Below are 17,327 nucleotides of genomic sequence, written 5' to 3' on the forward strand. Positions count from 1 at the left end.
TTTGGCGTCCTGTCTTCCTTTACAAGTGAGGGCACATCCAGCCCGTCACTCCTCTCATGGTACTCTTTGCTTAGGTTCTGGCTGCAGCAGCTGCACCTGCTTTTACTTTCTTTCCCTTTATTATCTCGTTTTAGTTCTTGGAAGTAGTTGGAAGTTTTCTCTTTTAATTTTTTGCTTTATTTTTTCGTCTGGTAGTTCTTGTAGTTTGTTATGTTATTTTTCTAATCATAACATGATTCAGATAATGAATTTTTCTGAGCTCAGGAATATACTTTCTCTTCAGAATGCCGAGCTGGTCTCCTGGCTAGCAACTGAGAGACAGATTTCATTGGGTGTCCTCATTTCTTAGGATTTTTCCTTTTTTTCATTTGTCTTTTCAAAATTACTGAACTGTTACTTCTCAGCTTAGCTTTTCTGTTTTTCTTTCTTTTTCTTTTTCTTTTTTTCTAGACTGGTCTACCCTTGTTTTGTTTCAGTGGTATATTTCATTCAGTGGAATTAGTGAACTGATGAAACCATTCAAAATCATTATGTCTATGCTTTGACATTATTGCAGTAATGATAAAAAGACAGCAAATACTCTGGAAAGGTTAAAGGCCCTCATTTGATAATGGTTTGTAAGCCTGTAAACTTGTTTTAGAAGAGATTGACTTTTGAATTAACCATGGTTCAGTAGTGCAAGTGAAAATGAGCATCAACTTCATGGAAAAGATGAAAAATTCCATTATTTGTTTTACTGGAGAGCCTTACTCTTTCTTTGTATTTTCAGCTCAGACTGTTAACTAAACCTGGGTTTGTTCCATTGAGTAGTTTTATAGGTTGGCAGGTGTTTTAAAAACATCTACTTGGACATGTTCCATATGATAATTTACAAATCAACAAGTACATCTGTTTTTTTGTTTAAATAGGCATAAGTGCCATTTCCTAAACTTAATCAGGTATTAGAAAAACTCAACTTTTGGGGGATGTTTTTAAAACTGAGTATCTACATTACAGTGTTCAATTAGGGGCACAGCTCTTAACTATTTGCAGCAGTCTAATGTTGGTACACACTCGGTACCTGTTATCTCTGCCTGTACACCCACACTAACATTAGAACCCTTAGAAAATGCTGTTGTTAGAATGACCTCTATACCATTCTGTTGAGCTTCTTGTGACAAATCCTGAAATACAAGAATGCTGTAATACTTGTGTTTCTGTCATTGTGCTGTTAATGTTTTCTTGGGAGGTTGTGCTGAAGATAAGGTCTTATGTAGCCCAGGCTGGCTTTGAACTTCATGTGTAGTTGAAATGACCTGCTCCTCCTGCTCCATCTCCTAAGTGCTGGTCTTAGCGAAGTGCACCACCATCCCTGGCTCTGTTGTGTTATTCTTAATTATGATGAATAGCATTCATGTCATTGTGTGGGTTTAGTAGTGTGTGGGGGGTATGTAAAATATGTTGTCAACAAATTTTAAATAATTACTGGGTTCCATTTTAAAAATTTGATACTTAATAGCTGATCATTTGGGGTTTTTCTTTGTAATAACCTTTATATATATTTCAGGTAGTTTTTAAGAATTGTATTGACTTGGTTTTGCTCTGAACTTTTGTTTTTGGTTTGCTTTGCTTTGTTTGTTTTAAGACAGAGTCTCATTCTGTAGCTCTGGCTGGTCTGGAACTCACTGTGTATACCATGCTGGTCTTGAGCTTACAGAAATCTTGTCTATCTTTGCCTCCTAAATGTGCAAATTAAAAGCATGCACCACCATGTCCAGCTGCCCTCAAAGTATTTTTAAAACATCAGTTTCTGCATGTAATTTGTGTTTTAAAATAAAGGTATGGCTGAGTATATATTATTATTGTGTATACAATATTTCTTTGAAAGTTGGGTTTCAGGGCTGGAGAGATGGCTCAGAGATGGCTAAGAGCACTGCCTGCTCTTCCAGAGGTCCTGAGTTCAATTCCCAACAACCACATGGTGGCTCACAACCATCTATAATGAGATCTGGTTCCCTCTTCTGGTTTGCAGGTGTACATGCAGACAGAACATTGTATACATAATAAATAAATAAATCTTTAAAAGAAAAAAGAATGTTGGGTTTCAAAAGATCATAGAGGTGGGCATAATAACCATTTTGTAGACTAACATTTTGCTGCTTTTATTATTGCTAAATGATTGCTTAGATAATTTGCCAACAACACAGCCAAACAAAAGTCATAAAGCTTTTTAGAATCTGGTTTTCTCTGGTGAGAGCAAGTACTCAGTGGTCTCTGAATGGTTTCCTTTAGCTATGTGTCAGTATTTTAAAATATATTACAACAGTCAAATCCAACATGGCTTCTTTCAGAAGGTTTGTATTGTTACTTTAAAATTACTGTCTTGTGTTATCTTCTGGGTTAAATTGTATGCTCTTTGTGGCTAAGAGCTGTGTTGTGACTTTGTGCTGAATACATAAAGTATGTATTAAATAAATAAGTTTATTTATATAAATTTTGACCATTTTAATCTGGGCTACAAGACATCTTGAGTTCTTTGTATTAGGTAATTTCAGTAGATGTCTTCTCAGGTTTGGTGTATGTATTTTGCCTAGCAGTTTAGGTGTAAATCAGATGCTTATCTAGGCTCTATGTATAAGATTAATTGTTATATATTGTACTAATAATGGAATTTAAAAGCTGAGGCTAACCAGTTTGTTTTTCCTTTTTTGGCATTACTAAGGCTCAAACCTAGAGCCTTGCTCATGCCGAGGAAATGCTTAACCACTGAACTGCACCCCTTAATTAAAATGATCAGACCTATTTGTTTAATATTTATTTTTATTTTTAAATATTTGTTTTTGAATGAAGAAAAAAAACACACACACAAGACAATAATAGTCCTCTCCTTTATGCCCTGCCAAGGTGAATCTTTTTTTGTCATGAAGAATCCAGTTATTGTTCTTTGGTACTTTGTAGTTGAAAGTCCAGGTAAAGGCAGACGGGTGTGAGAGCTGCCTTCTTATAAGAGTTTGTGCTTGAACCTCAACAAGACTGCTGTATGTGTGTCAGGCAGCAGGTCAGGTGGTGCTTCTGTCATAATTCTCCAGCCTCTTTATCATGAAGCATGCTGACTGATGAAGAGGAATGTAATTACTTAGCACTGAAGGATTCATCTGAAAACCTGTTGCCGAGAGTTGCTGATACAATCCTAGTGTTGAATCTGCTCAGTGCGGTTACACATTGGAATGTATACCCTTGATTCTCTGTATTGTATTTCTCTTTCCTGAAGTCACTATGACATTTTCACCCATGCTTTGTTCTTGCTGGGATCCCTTTTCCATTCTCTCCTTTATCTTCCTTTGCCCCCCTTCTCACATGGCTCCTCTTCATATTTCATCTCACATGTATTCTGTTACTCTCTTCTCCCCATTAAGATATGTCTTCATGATTCCCATTCTAGTTTCATAATCCACATTCATACCTCTGCATACATATATCTAAAACTGAAAGTCTAGAAGCTGCATATCTGAGAAACTGTGAACTGTTTTTTTCTGAACCTGGTGTATTTCACTTATCATAGTGATTTCTGACTTAATGATTTTCTGACTTATGTAATGGTTTTATTTTTATTTATAGCTTGATAAAATTTCATTATATATGTATATGTGCCACATTTTCATTCTCCATTCATCTGTTAATGGATAGTTAGGTTCTCATTTCCTAACTGTTACGAATGGTTAGTATCCTATGTGATTCCTTTATTTTTTTTTTTCTTTTAAGTCTTTACTCTCTTAATGTGTCTCTGTGTGGGTATATGTATGTGAATGCAGATGCCCTTAGACTTTGTGCATGCACCTCTTACTTGTTGAGCTACCTTCCAGCTCCCTCCTGTTGACTCTTAAAGCAGTAATTAGCTTGGCTAGCCCCCTGTACAGGAATGATCATGATAAGGCTGTTCATGTTTTCTCTTGTTTGTTAATGTGGCGTTTTTTTGAGACAGAGTCTCTCTCTGTATCCAGGTTAACCTGGAACTCTCCATCCTTCTGTTTTGGCCTCCTGAGTGATAGAGTATAGCTGTTCCTTAATGTGTCCAGTTCCAACATTCTAATATTTCTTGTTTTTGAGACAGGGTTTCATTATGTAACTCCTAGCTAGCCTGGAACTCCATTTGTAGACCAGAGTGACCTCAAACTCAAAAAGTTGTGCCTACCTTTGCCTCTTTCCTATGCTGGGATTAAAGGCATGCACCACAATAACCAGCAATTCCAGTATTCTTTAAAGTTGTATTTTGAGGGATGAATAAATGTCCTGTTTGATAAGGTATCTCAGTGAAAAATAAGAAAAATATTTTGCTTTTTTGTTTCTTAATTGAAATTGTTGTTTTCCTTTTTTGCTATTCCTTCTAAACATTTAAATTTTAGTAGTGTTTTAAGATATTTGCCTGTAATCTCAACACCTGAGTCAAAAGCAGGAGCATCAGCATTGAAGGTCAGTCTCAATTACATAACAAATTCTGGTTGATCCATGCTACCTGAAACACTGTCTCAAAGCGAAAGGAGATCAGCCTGATCTACAGATCTACAGAGCAAGTTCCTAGATAACCAGGGCTATCTAGAGAAACCCTGTCTTGTGTTGAGGAGAGGAAAACAACAACAACAAAAAAGATATTTGAACTTGAACTAATATTTTCATTTTCTGCCCACACTAAATACCACCTACCATTAACTCTAAAATAAGTGTATTATTGTCTTTTTTTTTAATCGTATTATCAAAACCATATTAAGTCTTAAGTTTATATAGCCTAAGCAGGGTGAACTGCGTCTTTATGTTGTAGTTCTGAGTAACTTTCATTTAGTCAGGTCTTCCCCTTGGCATCTGATAAGGAATCAGCTTTAGTAACTAACATAAAAGAGGTTTACCCTTTTCACATACTCGTGTAGTGCCTCATGTCATCATTGTTGGCTTGAGATTGGTTCTGTTTTTAATATTATTTATTTATTATTATTTGTGGGATGTGTGTGTGTGTGTGTGTGTGTGTGTGTGTGTGTGTGTGTACACAATGTGTATGCTTATGCATGCCATGGTGTGCGTGTAGAAGTTAGAGAACAAACATTTTGGAGTCAGTTCTCTGTCTCCACATTTACCGGGTTCTAGAGGTTGACCCCAGGGTTGTCAGGCTATATCGCAAACAATTTTACTTTCTGAGCCATCTTGCTAGCCCTTGTGATAGGCTCTTGCTGTGTTGCCCAGGCTGGCCTTGAACTCAAATGATTCTCCTAGTTCACCCTCTCAGGTAGCTAAAACTCTAGGTTCACTGATTTCCCTGTTCATTCTTAAGCATAATGCAGTTTTTTTGATACTGCTGTGGAAGGCAAAATGTACTGAAAATGCTAGGTATATACTACAGTATCAGGCTAAGTACCAGAGGAAAAATAATACTTGCTTTGCAGCTCTTTCAAATATTATATATTCGAGCCTCAAAAACCCATATATGGCATTTAATCTTAGTTTTTATTTGCTAATATCTTATATTAAACTGCTGGTGTTGTGAATGGTTCAATGCAGCCCACATAACTATTGCGAGAGACATTAAGATGTTTCTAGAATGCATTCTGTAACTGCCCATTCTCTCTTTTATGGCCACCATCAGGTTTAGCCAATAGGAAGCACAGGGTGATCCTGTGTAGTGTTGAGTCTGCTGTTTCACTGTGGCCTGTGTAACACTTACTGAAGGGTTGCTTTAGATACTTTTTTCCCCCATAACATTTAAACATGTTTACTCGAATGATGAGCTGTAAGATTTATTTTTTATTTTTTATTTTTATTTTTTTGGAGATAGGGTCTCACTTTGTAACCCGCACTGGCCTGGAACTCGCTATTTGTAACCAGGCTGGCCTGAAGTTACTGATACTCTTCTCTTACCCTCCCAAGCCTTGTTTCATCATATCTTATTAATTTAGTTCTAATTTGGACCTTTGTTACTTCACTTGCTTCTAATGATGAAGACATTCTAAATTTAAACCTTATTTTCAGGTTTTCATGTTCCAGAGTTTAAAATGTTATTGAAGGCTGGAGTCATAGCTAAGCATGTACAAGGCTATATTTTTTTAATATCCAGTGCTGCAGACAGATAAGCAAAATAACTTCAGAACACAGAAAGTAAATGACGATTTCTAATGTTTCTTTTTTCTAGCTTTTTTTTTTTTATTGAAAACGTTACTCTGGTATACGTAGCTTAATGTAGTCAGTAGTATTTTGCACCTTGTAAGACTCTAAAGAGTTTGAACATTGGATTGAGAAGTCATCATAGCTTTATTGACCCTTTAATGTCTGTAAATGTGTGAAAGAAGCTTTTTAGAACACAGAAAAGTTGGCAGAATAATGTTTTTCTAGCATTTCTGAGTGGCAGCTCTCCCCCACCCCCAGTTTATTTACATTCAATTATCAAATTACAATAAGAGCCTTTCTGTTAGAGTGTTGCTTTACTGCCGCATGCTGTCTCGGCTAGTCTAGAGGGGAAAAATACCTGTCTGCTGCTTAGGAGCAAGATAAATGTTTAGGAAAAAAGTATGCGTTCTCAATATTGTATGTTTGGTGAGTGGAGAAGGAAGTGAACCTGGAGGATTTGTGAGGGTTTGGTTCAGTCAGTAGTTCTAATGACTATGGGATAGTCAGTTTGACTCTCTTTGATGTCTTGATTGTATACTCATCAGATCTCCAAGAGCCTTTTAAGTTGTAAAATATTAGGACTCAATATTTGAGTCTATATTTGAATATAGTATAGTTCCTTCTGTAGCATATAGCATACATATTGATACTCATTTCTTTTAATTTTAGATATGATGAATGGATTAAAGCAGATAAAATAGTAAGACCTGCTGATAAAAATGTACCAAAGATAAAACATCGGAAGAAAATAAAGGTAAGTCTTGATTTTGCTATGCACCATTAGCTTATCATCCCCAAAAAGGGCAATTAAAAAATATGTGTATGAGCATATGCTACTCCTGATATTATCATCTCTTGAAATAGCACTTTTGCCAAATTTGATTTTGTCCTAATTAATTTTGTCACTTTGTGGAAAGGTTTTAGGAACAGTGCTAAATGATCTTTGAGGCCTTTCTAGTCTCAGCATTGTATAAAACCATACAACCAAATTGCGTTTATCCATTTAAACCTTTCCTGTCTCTTGTAGTTCCCAACTAGGAGCCATCAAGCATTGCGGGTAGGGGATGTAAGTAGATTTAAGGTGGAGAAGAGGAGATGTCTGAAGACAGAGGAGAGTCTATCTCTTCATCTTTATCTGACTGGACACTGGCTCAGAATGTTTTCAATATCTCTTCACCACACACTCAGTAGCTACCATAAGATCTCTGTAAAATTGTACTGCTATGAATGATAGAATTACTGTTACTAATTATGAGATAAATATTTCTAAATATTTTATTAAAAACCAGATCATTAACATTGTTTTTAAATTTTAAAAAATCTTTTAAAATAGCTTTTTTTTTGTGTGTGTAGTTCATATGCTTAGCAGTAGTTCTGAAACTCAGTCTTCTTATTCCAGTGAAGAGTTGTTATGGTCCTCTTTAGGGATCCCCTTGTGGTCTTGGATGATGAATGCTTTTGTCACTGTAGACTGGAGTCTTTTGAGTTTTTAGAACAGTAATCCATTACCTAAAACCCAGGAATTCTTAAACTCTTTATATACTCATTGTTGATCCTTATTGGAAATTATATAAATCATGCTATATTTACCATTGTTTTAGTAACGGAAGAACACTTGTTAAAATGTTTGTTAAAAATCCAGTGTCTTTGTACAAAGCAAGCCGTTGTTAAGTAGATGTGTGGGAGAAAATGTTTGTGTTACACACATGAAATATTCTCTGAACGTCTGTTTCTGTTCACTTCTATGTAACTAATCCAAGCATGTTAAAATTCTTGGTCATAAGGAAAGAGGCTTGTAAACTGGAAATTTGTAGATTTTTAAACAGTTTCTTATGTATTACCTTTTGGTATTGCACATACCTCCTTCCCTCTCATTCAAGTTTTCTCTGGGAGCCATTGGTAAAGAGACTCCTTTGACTGCCACTGAAAAATGTATTTGAATTTGGACTGAAGTGAATTGTTTCAGCCTTCAATGTGCATGGTAGATTTTGATCTCTTGAGATCAAGTCATAAAGTACTAAAAAGATGGAGTAACCATAGCCATTGCAGGCATTCTTCCTTCCTTCTTAGGATGTTTTTAAAGTTAGGCCTAGTCAGTGGAGCTCACTATTGAAATATGTACCATTGGAGAACACATTCAGACAGGCTTCCTGGTTCCAGCCTCAGCATCTTGATTTATCTTATTTCTAGGGGGCTGCTTTTCCAGCAAGTTCTCAGAAATTGCTGGGCCAACGACCCCACTTGGAGAACAGCTACTATCCGAATGTTAACTGTTACATGTAAGGGAGTATTTATCCCCTTTGATATCTTATGTGACGTTAGGTTAGGTATGCACTGTCCTTTGTGAAAATAATTACATTTTCAGTCTGTCTTCAGAATTGTTGCTAAGTCACACTTTAGAGAGCCTAAATTACAAAACAAACAAACAAAAAACACCATCTCAGTCTTGACTCGTTTGTAAATTGAGTTTGAGAAAACATCAGCCTTTGAGTGAGGTAGGAAGGCTGCCTCTGCGATCATTTTACAGCAGGTCAGTGCGTGTAATTCCTTCTGTAAATTTCAAAATACAGAACATGGCCATTCCCAACCTGTATTTTACAATGAGAATATTTAGTTTTAATGTAAGAATGTTGAAATTGAGTTTCTTCTTTTGTAAATATTAAATTGGATCTGTGATTTAATTTTTAAGAATTTATAACAACAGTTATTAGCAATACTTATTTGCTGGCCTTAATCACCTGTCTGATTTAATCCCTACTATTAGATTGTAAATCCTAAATAGTTTTCTGTTTCACAGTGTTTTCATGAATAACCTGGAAAAAGAAATCAAACCTGGTTATTTTGAAGTTTTTTCTTTTTCCTTTTTTCTGCCACTCTTTCTCTGTCAACTGTTTAATAATATATTCTTTGGTGTTACTTTAAAATAGGATTGACATTGTTATTAATAAATTGTTCAAAATAAATTATAGCTAACACCAATCTTTATTTTTTAATCTAGAATAAATTAGACAAAGAAAAAGACAAAGATGAAAAATATTCTCCTAAGAACTGTAAACTTCGACGCTTGTCAAAACCACCGTTTCAGTCAAATCCATCACCTGAGATGGTTTCCAAACTAGATCTTGCTGATGCCAAAAACTCTGATACAGCTCATATTAAATCTATAGAAATTACTTCTATTCTTAATGGACTACAAGGTAAACCTAATTGTTTCATGCATATACTTGATTTTAATATCTGTAAATATGTAAATGAATCTGAGTGTGCTGATTGATCAGGAAGCAGCAGCACAAAGACATGAAAAGGAGAGCTGGAGTTTCATCTATCTGCACAGTCAAAACAGAACACAGAAAGGACCTGTTTAGGCTAATCTAGGCATTCAAAGAATGCGCATTCAGCAGGCAGTTTAGGGATAGTCTTCATTGTGACTTCTCTTTTTAATTTTTTTTTTTTACTTTTAATTATCATTATTTATTACAATTTATTCACTTTGTATCCCAGCTGTGGTCCCGTCCCTCATTTCCTCCCAATCCTACCTTCCCTCCTTGTTCTCTCCCTATGCCCCTCCCCTAGACCGCTGATAAAAGGGGAAGAAGTCCTCCCCTGTCTGACCCTAGCCTATCAGGTCTCATGAGGACTGCCTTCATTGTCTTCCTCTGTGACCTGGCAAGGCTGCCCCCCCTCCCCCCAGGGGGAGGTGATCAGAGAGCCTGCTCCTGAGTTCATGTCAGAGACAGTCCCTTTTCCCCTTACTAGGGAACCCACTTGGAGACTGAGTCTATGGGCTACATCTGAGCAGGAGTTTTAAGTCCTCTCCATGCATGGTCCCTGGTTGGGGTATCAGTCTCTGCAGGACCTTAGGGCCCAGTTTTCCTGGTCTCCTTTTGGAGCTCCTTTTGGAGCTCCTGTCCCCTCCAGGTCTTTCTATCTCCCCTTTCTTTCATAAAATTCCATGCATTCAAAGTTTGGCTATGAGTCTCAGCCTCTGCTTTGATACCTCGATCAGTGGAGTCTTTCAGAGGCCATCAGTGGTAGGCTCCTGTCGTGTTCCCTGTCTTCTCCTGCTTCTGATGTCTATTGTGTTTGCCCTTCTCCTGCTCCTGATGTCTTATCACGTTTGCCCTTCTGAATGAAGGTTGAGCATCTTCCCTAGGGTCTTCCTTGTTGTTTAGCTTCGTTAGGAGTATAGCTTTTAGTATGTTTATCCCATATTGTATGTCTAATAACCACTTACAAGTGAGTATATGCCATGTGTGTCTTTCTGCTTCTGGGATACCTCACTCAGGATGATCTTTTCTAGTTCCCACCATTTGCCTGCAAATATAATAATTTCCTTGTTTTTAATAGCTGAGTAGTATTCCATTTTGTAAATGTACCACACTTTCTGTATCCATTCCTCCATTGAGGGACATCTAGGTTGTCTCCTGGTTCTGGCTATTACAAATAAAGCTGCTATGAACATGGTTGTGCAGATGTCCTTGTTGTATACTTGAGCATCTTTTGGATATATGCCTAGGAGTGGTGTAGCTGGATCTTGAGGTAGCACTATTCCTAATTTTCTGAGAACGTGCCAGATTGATTTCCAAAGTGGTTGTACAAGTTTACATTTCCACCAGCAATGGAGGAGGGTCCCCTTTCTCCACATCTCTCCAGCATGTGTTGTCACTTGAGTTTTTGATCTTAGGCATTCTGATGGGTGTAAGGTGAAATCTCAGGGTCGTTTTGATTTGCATTTCCCTGATGACTGAGGCCGTTAAGCATTTCTTTAAGTGTTTCTTTGCCTTTCGATGTTCCTCTATTGAGAATTTTCTGTTTAGCTCTGTACTCCATTTTTTAATTGGATTACTTGGTTTGTTGGTGTTTAACTTGAGTTCTTTATATATATTCTGATATTAGCCCTCTGTCAGATACAGGTTGGTGAAGGTCCCAGTCTTTAGGCTGCCGTTTTATTCTAACGACAGTGTCCTTTGTTGTACAGAAGCTTTTCAGTTTCATAATGTCCTATTTATTGATTGTTGATCTTAGAACCTGTGCTGTTGGTGTTCTGTTCAGGAAGTTGTCTCCTGTGCCAATGAGTTCTAGGCTCTTCCCCACTTTTTCTTCTAACAGGTTTAGTGTGTCTGGTTTTATGCTGAGGTCTTTGATCTACTTGGACTTTAGTTTTGTGCAAGGTGACAAATTGCAAATGTCACTGTGACCTTCCTGGGAATGGTACAGAATCGGTGGTGGGGCTAGGTAGATCATTCTAGAATGATTATCTGGCTGGAGTAGCTATCTGGATGGCTGGGTAGAAAGATTTTAAAAGAACTCTTCTTTATTGAAGATTTTGTTTTTAAACTGAGAATTCCTTGTCTTGTATCCTCATTAAAAATACTGTTTTAAAGATTTATTTATTTTATGGGTATGTCTATTTTGCCTTCATATATATGTTTATATTTTTAAAAATATACATAATATATATTATATGTAATATATGTATTATACAGATATATATTTGTACCATGTGCCTAGTGCCTGCGCAGGTTGGTTGGATCCCTTGGAACTGGAGTTAGAAATGGTTGGGAGCCATCATGTGGGTGCAACAAATAATCTTAATCACTGAACTGTCTCTGCAGCTTTCCATATTCTTATTTTGATGACATTGTTGTCTCATACTTTAAGAACAAATGCAGGAAAGTGGCAAATTTCATTAGAAAAATCTCTGCAGATTAGTTTTATTCACTTGAAAAACTACTATTCTGGTTACTACTAGTTTAACAGTGCCACAGCTTGGGTAAAACTTGTAAAGGAAAGAATTTTTATTTCTTGTGGTTTAGGCGGTTCTGTGGTGAGGACATCACAATGGTGGTAACTCCTGTGATAGCTAACCCACCACTTGAGAAGTTCCCAATTGTAGTGTCGTTAAGTTTCATCTTCAGTTTTGAAGAAGATGTTTTAATCACAGCACCTAGGATAAAAGTTTTCATCCTATTTTTGTATGCTGTTTGAGGTAGACATAAACAGCAGTTCTTACTAAGCTTGTTCCCCCCACCCCTCTTATTTTTAGCTTCTGAAAGTTCTGCTGAAGACAGTGAGCAGGAAGAGGAGAGGGATGCTCAGGACATAGACAACAGTGGCAAAGACGAGTCAAAGGTGGAGCATTCGACCCACACCAGAAGTGACCTGATTTTAAAAGAGGAGCAGAGTAGTCCGTCTTTGTTAGAAGAAAATAAAGTCCACACAGATTTAGTAATAGCCAAAACAGTGACAAAATCTCCAGAAAGATTAAGAAAAGATATGGAAGGGATATCAGAAGATACTGATTTTGAAGAAGATGATGAAATTACAAAAAAGAGAAAGGATGCTAAAAAGGACACAACAGATAAATCTTTAAAGCCACAGACAAAACGTGGGAAAAGGCGATATTGCAATACAGAAGAATGTTTGCAGACTGGATCCCCTGGCAAGAAGGAAGACAGAACCAAGAGCAAAGAGCCAGTTGGTACAGAAAACAGTAGTAATAGCTCCTCAGATGAAGATGAAGAAGAAAAGTCCAAAGCAAAGGTGACACCAACCAAGAAATATAATGGCTTAGAAGAAAAGAGAAAATCTTTACGGACAACTAGTTTTTATTCCGGATTTTCAGAAGTAGCAGAAAAAAGGATAAAACTTTTAAATAACTCTGATGAAAGACTTCAGAACAGCAGGGCTAAAGATAGAAAAGACGTTTGGTCAAGTATTCAGGGACAGTGGCCCAAGAAAACACTAAAGGAGCTTTTCTCTGATTCCGACACTGAGGCTGCAGCATCTCCCCCCCATCCTGCCCCAGATGAGGGCACAGTAGAGGAGTCACTGCAGACTGTAGCGGAAGAGGAGAGTTGCTCGCCCATTATAGAGCTAGAGAAGCCACTACCAGCCAGTGTTGACAATAAGCCAGTTGAAGAAAAACCCCTAGAGGTTAGTGACAGAAAAACAGAATTTCCAAGCAGTGGCAGTAATTCAGTGCTCAATACCCCCCCTACCACACCGGAGTCGCCTTCTTCAGTCACTGTAACAGAAGCCAGTCAGCAGCAGTCTTCTGTCACAGTGTCAGAGCCCCTGGCTCCAAACCAGGAAGAGGTCCGAAGCATCAAGAGTGAAACTGACAGCACAATTGAGGTGGACAGTGTTGTGGGAGAGCTCCAGGACCTCCAGTCAGAGGGGAATAGCTCACCAGCAGGCTTCGATGCAAGCGTGAGCTCCAGCAGTAGCAATCAGCCAGAACCAGAACACACAGAAAAAGGTGAGGTTGAAAAGGACATGCTGCTTTGTAGGATTTCCTCTCTTAATGCCCGGATACTTTCATAGTGTCTTTTAAAGTGAGGCGTTTAAGTGTCGTTCTTGCATGAACACAGTGAAAATGGACAGGAGGAAGACACTTCAGTAATGATAAGAGGATGCATTTAGAGCCTTTAATTTTTTTTTTTTTTTCTTGATCCGTCTATGACATTTCAAGTGAATTTTAGCCTACATGCTACAACTTCCATCTAGGCCCAGGGTTTAAAGCTAATGAAATTTATTCCATTTGTTGGTTGACTATGATATGAGACATTTAACTGTTTCTGTAACACTGTGTTTGCAGTTGTAATGTTCAGTGTCTCTCACACACATTTTGATTTGTTGACACCCCCCCCCCCCCCGCCCCCTTAACCAAATACTTTGAATAGGGTATGGAGCAGCCAACTAACTGGCCAGACACTGCTTTCCTCAGACAGCTGTGTCAAACTGAATTTGCAAGGCTGAATTACTTGTGTGAGTTTGTAAAAGGATTTGATACTTCATTAGATGTATACCTTCCAAATGGAAGGACCAATGTTGAATGCTAATACTACTACTCCATAGTAATACTCTTGATTTTCTGTGTAGTTGTTCAAAGTGGAGAATCAAATTAGTAATTTGTGAAAATATAGTTCTTTCTAATGGTATCATATTTGTACTCAGCCATTGTTTTTCTTATATACCACTTTGATCGGGTATCTTAAATCATTGTACTGTAGGCTGATACTTGGTTTTGAAATTTACACACCAGCTGTAAAGATAGAGCAGTGGAGGGTGTGTATTTTGAGTATCACAGGGTAGTGCAATAGTTTGAGAGTCTTAGTTGACCATAAAGAAATACGGTAACCTATGCATATGGTATTCCCAATACTTGGGAGGCAGAGGGAGGAGGCTCCAGAGTTAAAGGCCAACCTTGGCTACAAAATTAGTTTCTGCCTAGGGGTACATGGGTAGAGCCTTTCTCAAAGAACTAAATGATGCTCAGTAAACCATTAGTAAAGCAGAGGTTGTAGTTATTGGGGATTTACAGGTACAGCTGCTAGTGGGGTTACATCTATGTGTCATGTTATGTCATGGGTTTACATTACATAGTCTTGAAGAAAGGCATTTTCAAAGGGAAAGAATGCCAGTTGGGATTTCAATGCTGTTGCATTAGAATTCCAGCTCTTGAGATATATCCTCTTCATTGTCTCCATCTCTTACGAAAAATTAAAATCATCCAGAAGGTTTTCGTATACTGAAACATAGTCAGTGCTGCCCTATTGATTATTAATCTTGATTAGATTAAAAGTATGGAATTTTGGCTGGCAAGATGGTTCCATGGTTAAAGGCATTTGTCACCAAGCCTGATGACTGAGATTTGATGCTTAGGATCCATTTGGTTGAAAGAGTGAACCAAATCACAAAAGTTGTCCCCCCCACCACACACATACATACACACACACACACACACAGTGAACCAAATCACAAAAGTTGTCCTCTTATACACACACGCATACACACAGCGACTCACAAATAAAGTGCCGTTGCTGGAGTGGTGGCTTAGTGGTTAAGAGTGCATACTACTTTTGCAGAGGACCAACCAGAGTTCAGCTCCCAGCACCCACATCAGGTGGTTCACAACATCCTGTAACTCTAGTTCCAGGGGATTTGACACCATCTTCTGGCCTCCATGGTTGCCTGTATTCACCAGCTCATACCCACACATATACCTAAAAATACAAATAAGTTTTATTTTTAAAAGCTATAGAACTTGAAGCCATCTGCTTTATCAAATCAAAGGACTATCCAGTTTTTTAAAAATTTGTGTAAATTGACTCTTAGACACATCATATGACCTTATTTTAATTAATTTAGTAAAAACGAATTTCATACAGTAAACAGCCAAATATATTTTCAGCCAAGGAAGCCATATTTTGTAAACTGCAGATTAATATCACTATTGGTAACAGGAGCAGCAGAAACCTGTTATATAGTGTTAGAAATTGGAAGGAAGTAGATATATGTTTTAAGTCTCTGGGTTTTTGCTTTTGTTTTTAAAAGCTTGTTTTGGGTAGTATAATAGTTTGTGTGTAATTCAAAAGATAAGAAGTATAAGAATTACTAAAGACAACACATGTAGTGTACAGAAATGCTACGGTTTGGAGTAGTGATGAATTAGTGAATCTGCAGCATCAGGGAAATTCTCATTGAAAATAAACACTTGAGCTGGGCACTGGTGGTACATGCCTTCAATCCCAGTACTCAGGAGCAGAGGCAGGCTGATCTCTGTGAGTTCAAGGCCAGCCTGGTCAACAGAGAGAGAGTTTCAGGACAACCAGGGCTACACAGAGAAACCTTGTCTTGAAAAAAAAGAGAGAGAGAAGAAACACTTGAGCTAGTTTAAGAAAGGATGATGTTGGTTTATTATACTTTTTGCAAGTCATTTCACACCATAAAGATGAGGTGATTCTTGGACTGTGTTGCTGAATTTGTAAGTTGTATACACTTTAGTTAGCCAGTGCCCTAGAAGTAAGTTCACATACAACAAGTATGAAATATCTGGCTCCAGTTAATTTATTGTGAAACAGCATGTTTCAGGCCTGTAAATTGCAGCACTGGGGGTGGAGGCACAAAAACAGTTCCAGGTAATCTTCAGCTAAATAGAAAGTTGGAGGCCAGTCTAAGCTACATGAGATCCTGTCTCACTCACTCCCATATCACAGCATTCAAAATTACATTACTTTTTTAACATTTCAACTTGTAGCAGAACCTTAATACTTCAATTTATTGAATTTTAACAAGTTTGAGCACATTCCTGTGTTTGAGTTACTAGACTCAAACTGTAGTACTCTGCTGACAGCGTTTTCAATCTTGATTTCCTAAGAATGTACCTTGACTTTTCTGAAAGAAGCCCTTAATTTTTAAGGGCTTCATTAATGACAGTTAATTAAAATTTTGGAATATTTCCTGTGATAGTTGATATAAATTTCATAGAATTGTGTAGTTTGAGGATTTTTTCTAAGATATTTAAGTAGTCAACTAGGGAATGTCTAGTTCTGTTTTGTGTTACTAGACTGGATGTATAGGTCAGCGGTAGAGCATCTGTGAAGCCCAGTCCTATTTAAAAAAAAAAAAAAAAAGTTCTCTATTTTGTATTACTTAACTATTTCTCATCACAGCCTGTACAGGTCAGAAAAGAGTGAGAGATGCTCAGGGAGGAGGAAGTGCGTCAAAAAAGCAGAAGAGAAGCCATAAAGCCACCGTGGTGAACAACAAAAAGAAGGGAAAAGGCAGTAAGTGTAAAAGTTGCTTCGAAGCTTCATGACACAAAAATAATAGTTGAACACCTTCCCCCACTAAAAGATTGTTTGGTTATGGGACAATTCTACATTTTGTTTTGTTTTTGTTTTTTTTTTCCCTCATAACCTTAAGAAAAAGTCAGTCTGGATAGGTGTTGCATGCCTGTAATGCTAGTGTTTGGGGGGTAGAGCAAAAGAATCAGGAGTTTACGGCCATTCTGGGTTACATAGCCAATTCAGAGTCGGCCTGGACTACACATGACTCTGCCTTAGACAACAAACAGCCAAAAGTTACACAGGAGTTTTCTGACCATGGGTAAAGTCTAGGATTGAACCAGTTGGTTATATTGGTATTGGTTGCTGGTGAGTGATCGAGTGGACATTATGGCTCAGTGACCTTCATGTTCACAGTGTCTGTGTGTATTATGTGTATGTTCGTTACCGTGAAGTAGATTGTTTATAAATCTTCAGAACAGCAGGCAAAGATAGTGTCATAGGCACAGTTCCAGCTTGTGAAATTACACTTCAGTTCCCAAACCATACTACTTGAGAGCAATAACAAGCAATACTTTTGCAAAGAGTGTTCTGTCTATTCTGTCTAAGACTGGCAGGACATTCATT

The 17,327-nt window shown here is 37.6% G+C and overlaps 1 protein-coding gene across 5 annotated transcripts in view; it reads left to right on the forward strand.

The window, feature by feature from the left end:
* Nucleotides 1-17,327, forward strand: part of Arid4b (AT-rich interaction domain 4B) — a 121,411-nt gene that overhangs the window by 94,785 nt on the left and 9,299 nt on the right. For all 5 annotated transcript variants that reach the window (XM_055603905.1, XM_055603904.1, XM_055603907.1 and 2 more), the window contains 4 exons: nt 6,799-6,883; nt 9,128-9,326; nt 12,176-13,390; nt 16,587-16,700. In XM_055603905.1, coding sequence (XP_055459880.1) covers nt 6,799-6,883; nt 9,128-9,326; nt 12,176-13,390; nt 16,587-16,700 — 1,613 coding nt within the window. The remainder of the gene's footprint in view (nt 1-6,798; nt 6,884-9,127; nt 9,327-12,175; nt 13,391-16,586; nt 16,701-17,327) is intronic.

The sequence above is a fragment of the Psammomys obesus genome, unplaced genomic scaffold (assembly GCF_907164565.1).
Source record: "Psammomys obesus unplaced genomic scaffold, mPsaObe1.curated_primary_1811, whole genome shotgun sequence".
NCBI classification, from domain to species: domain Eukaryota; kingdom Metazoa; phylum Chordata; class Mammalia; order Rodentia; family Muridae; genus Psammomys; species Psammomys obesus.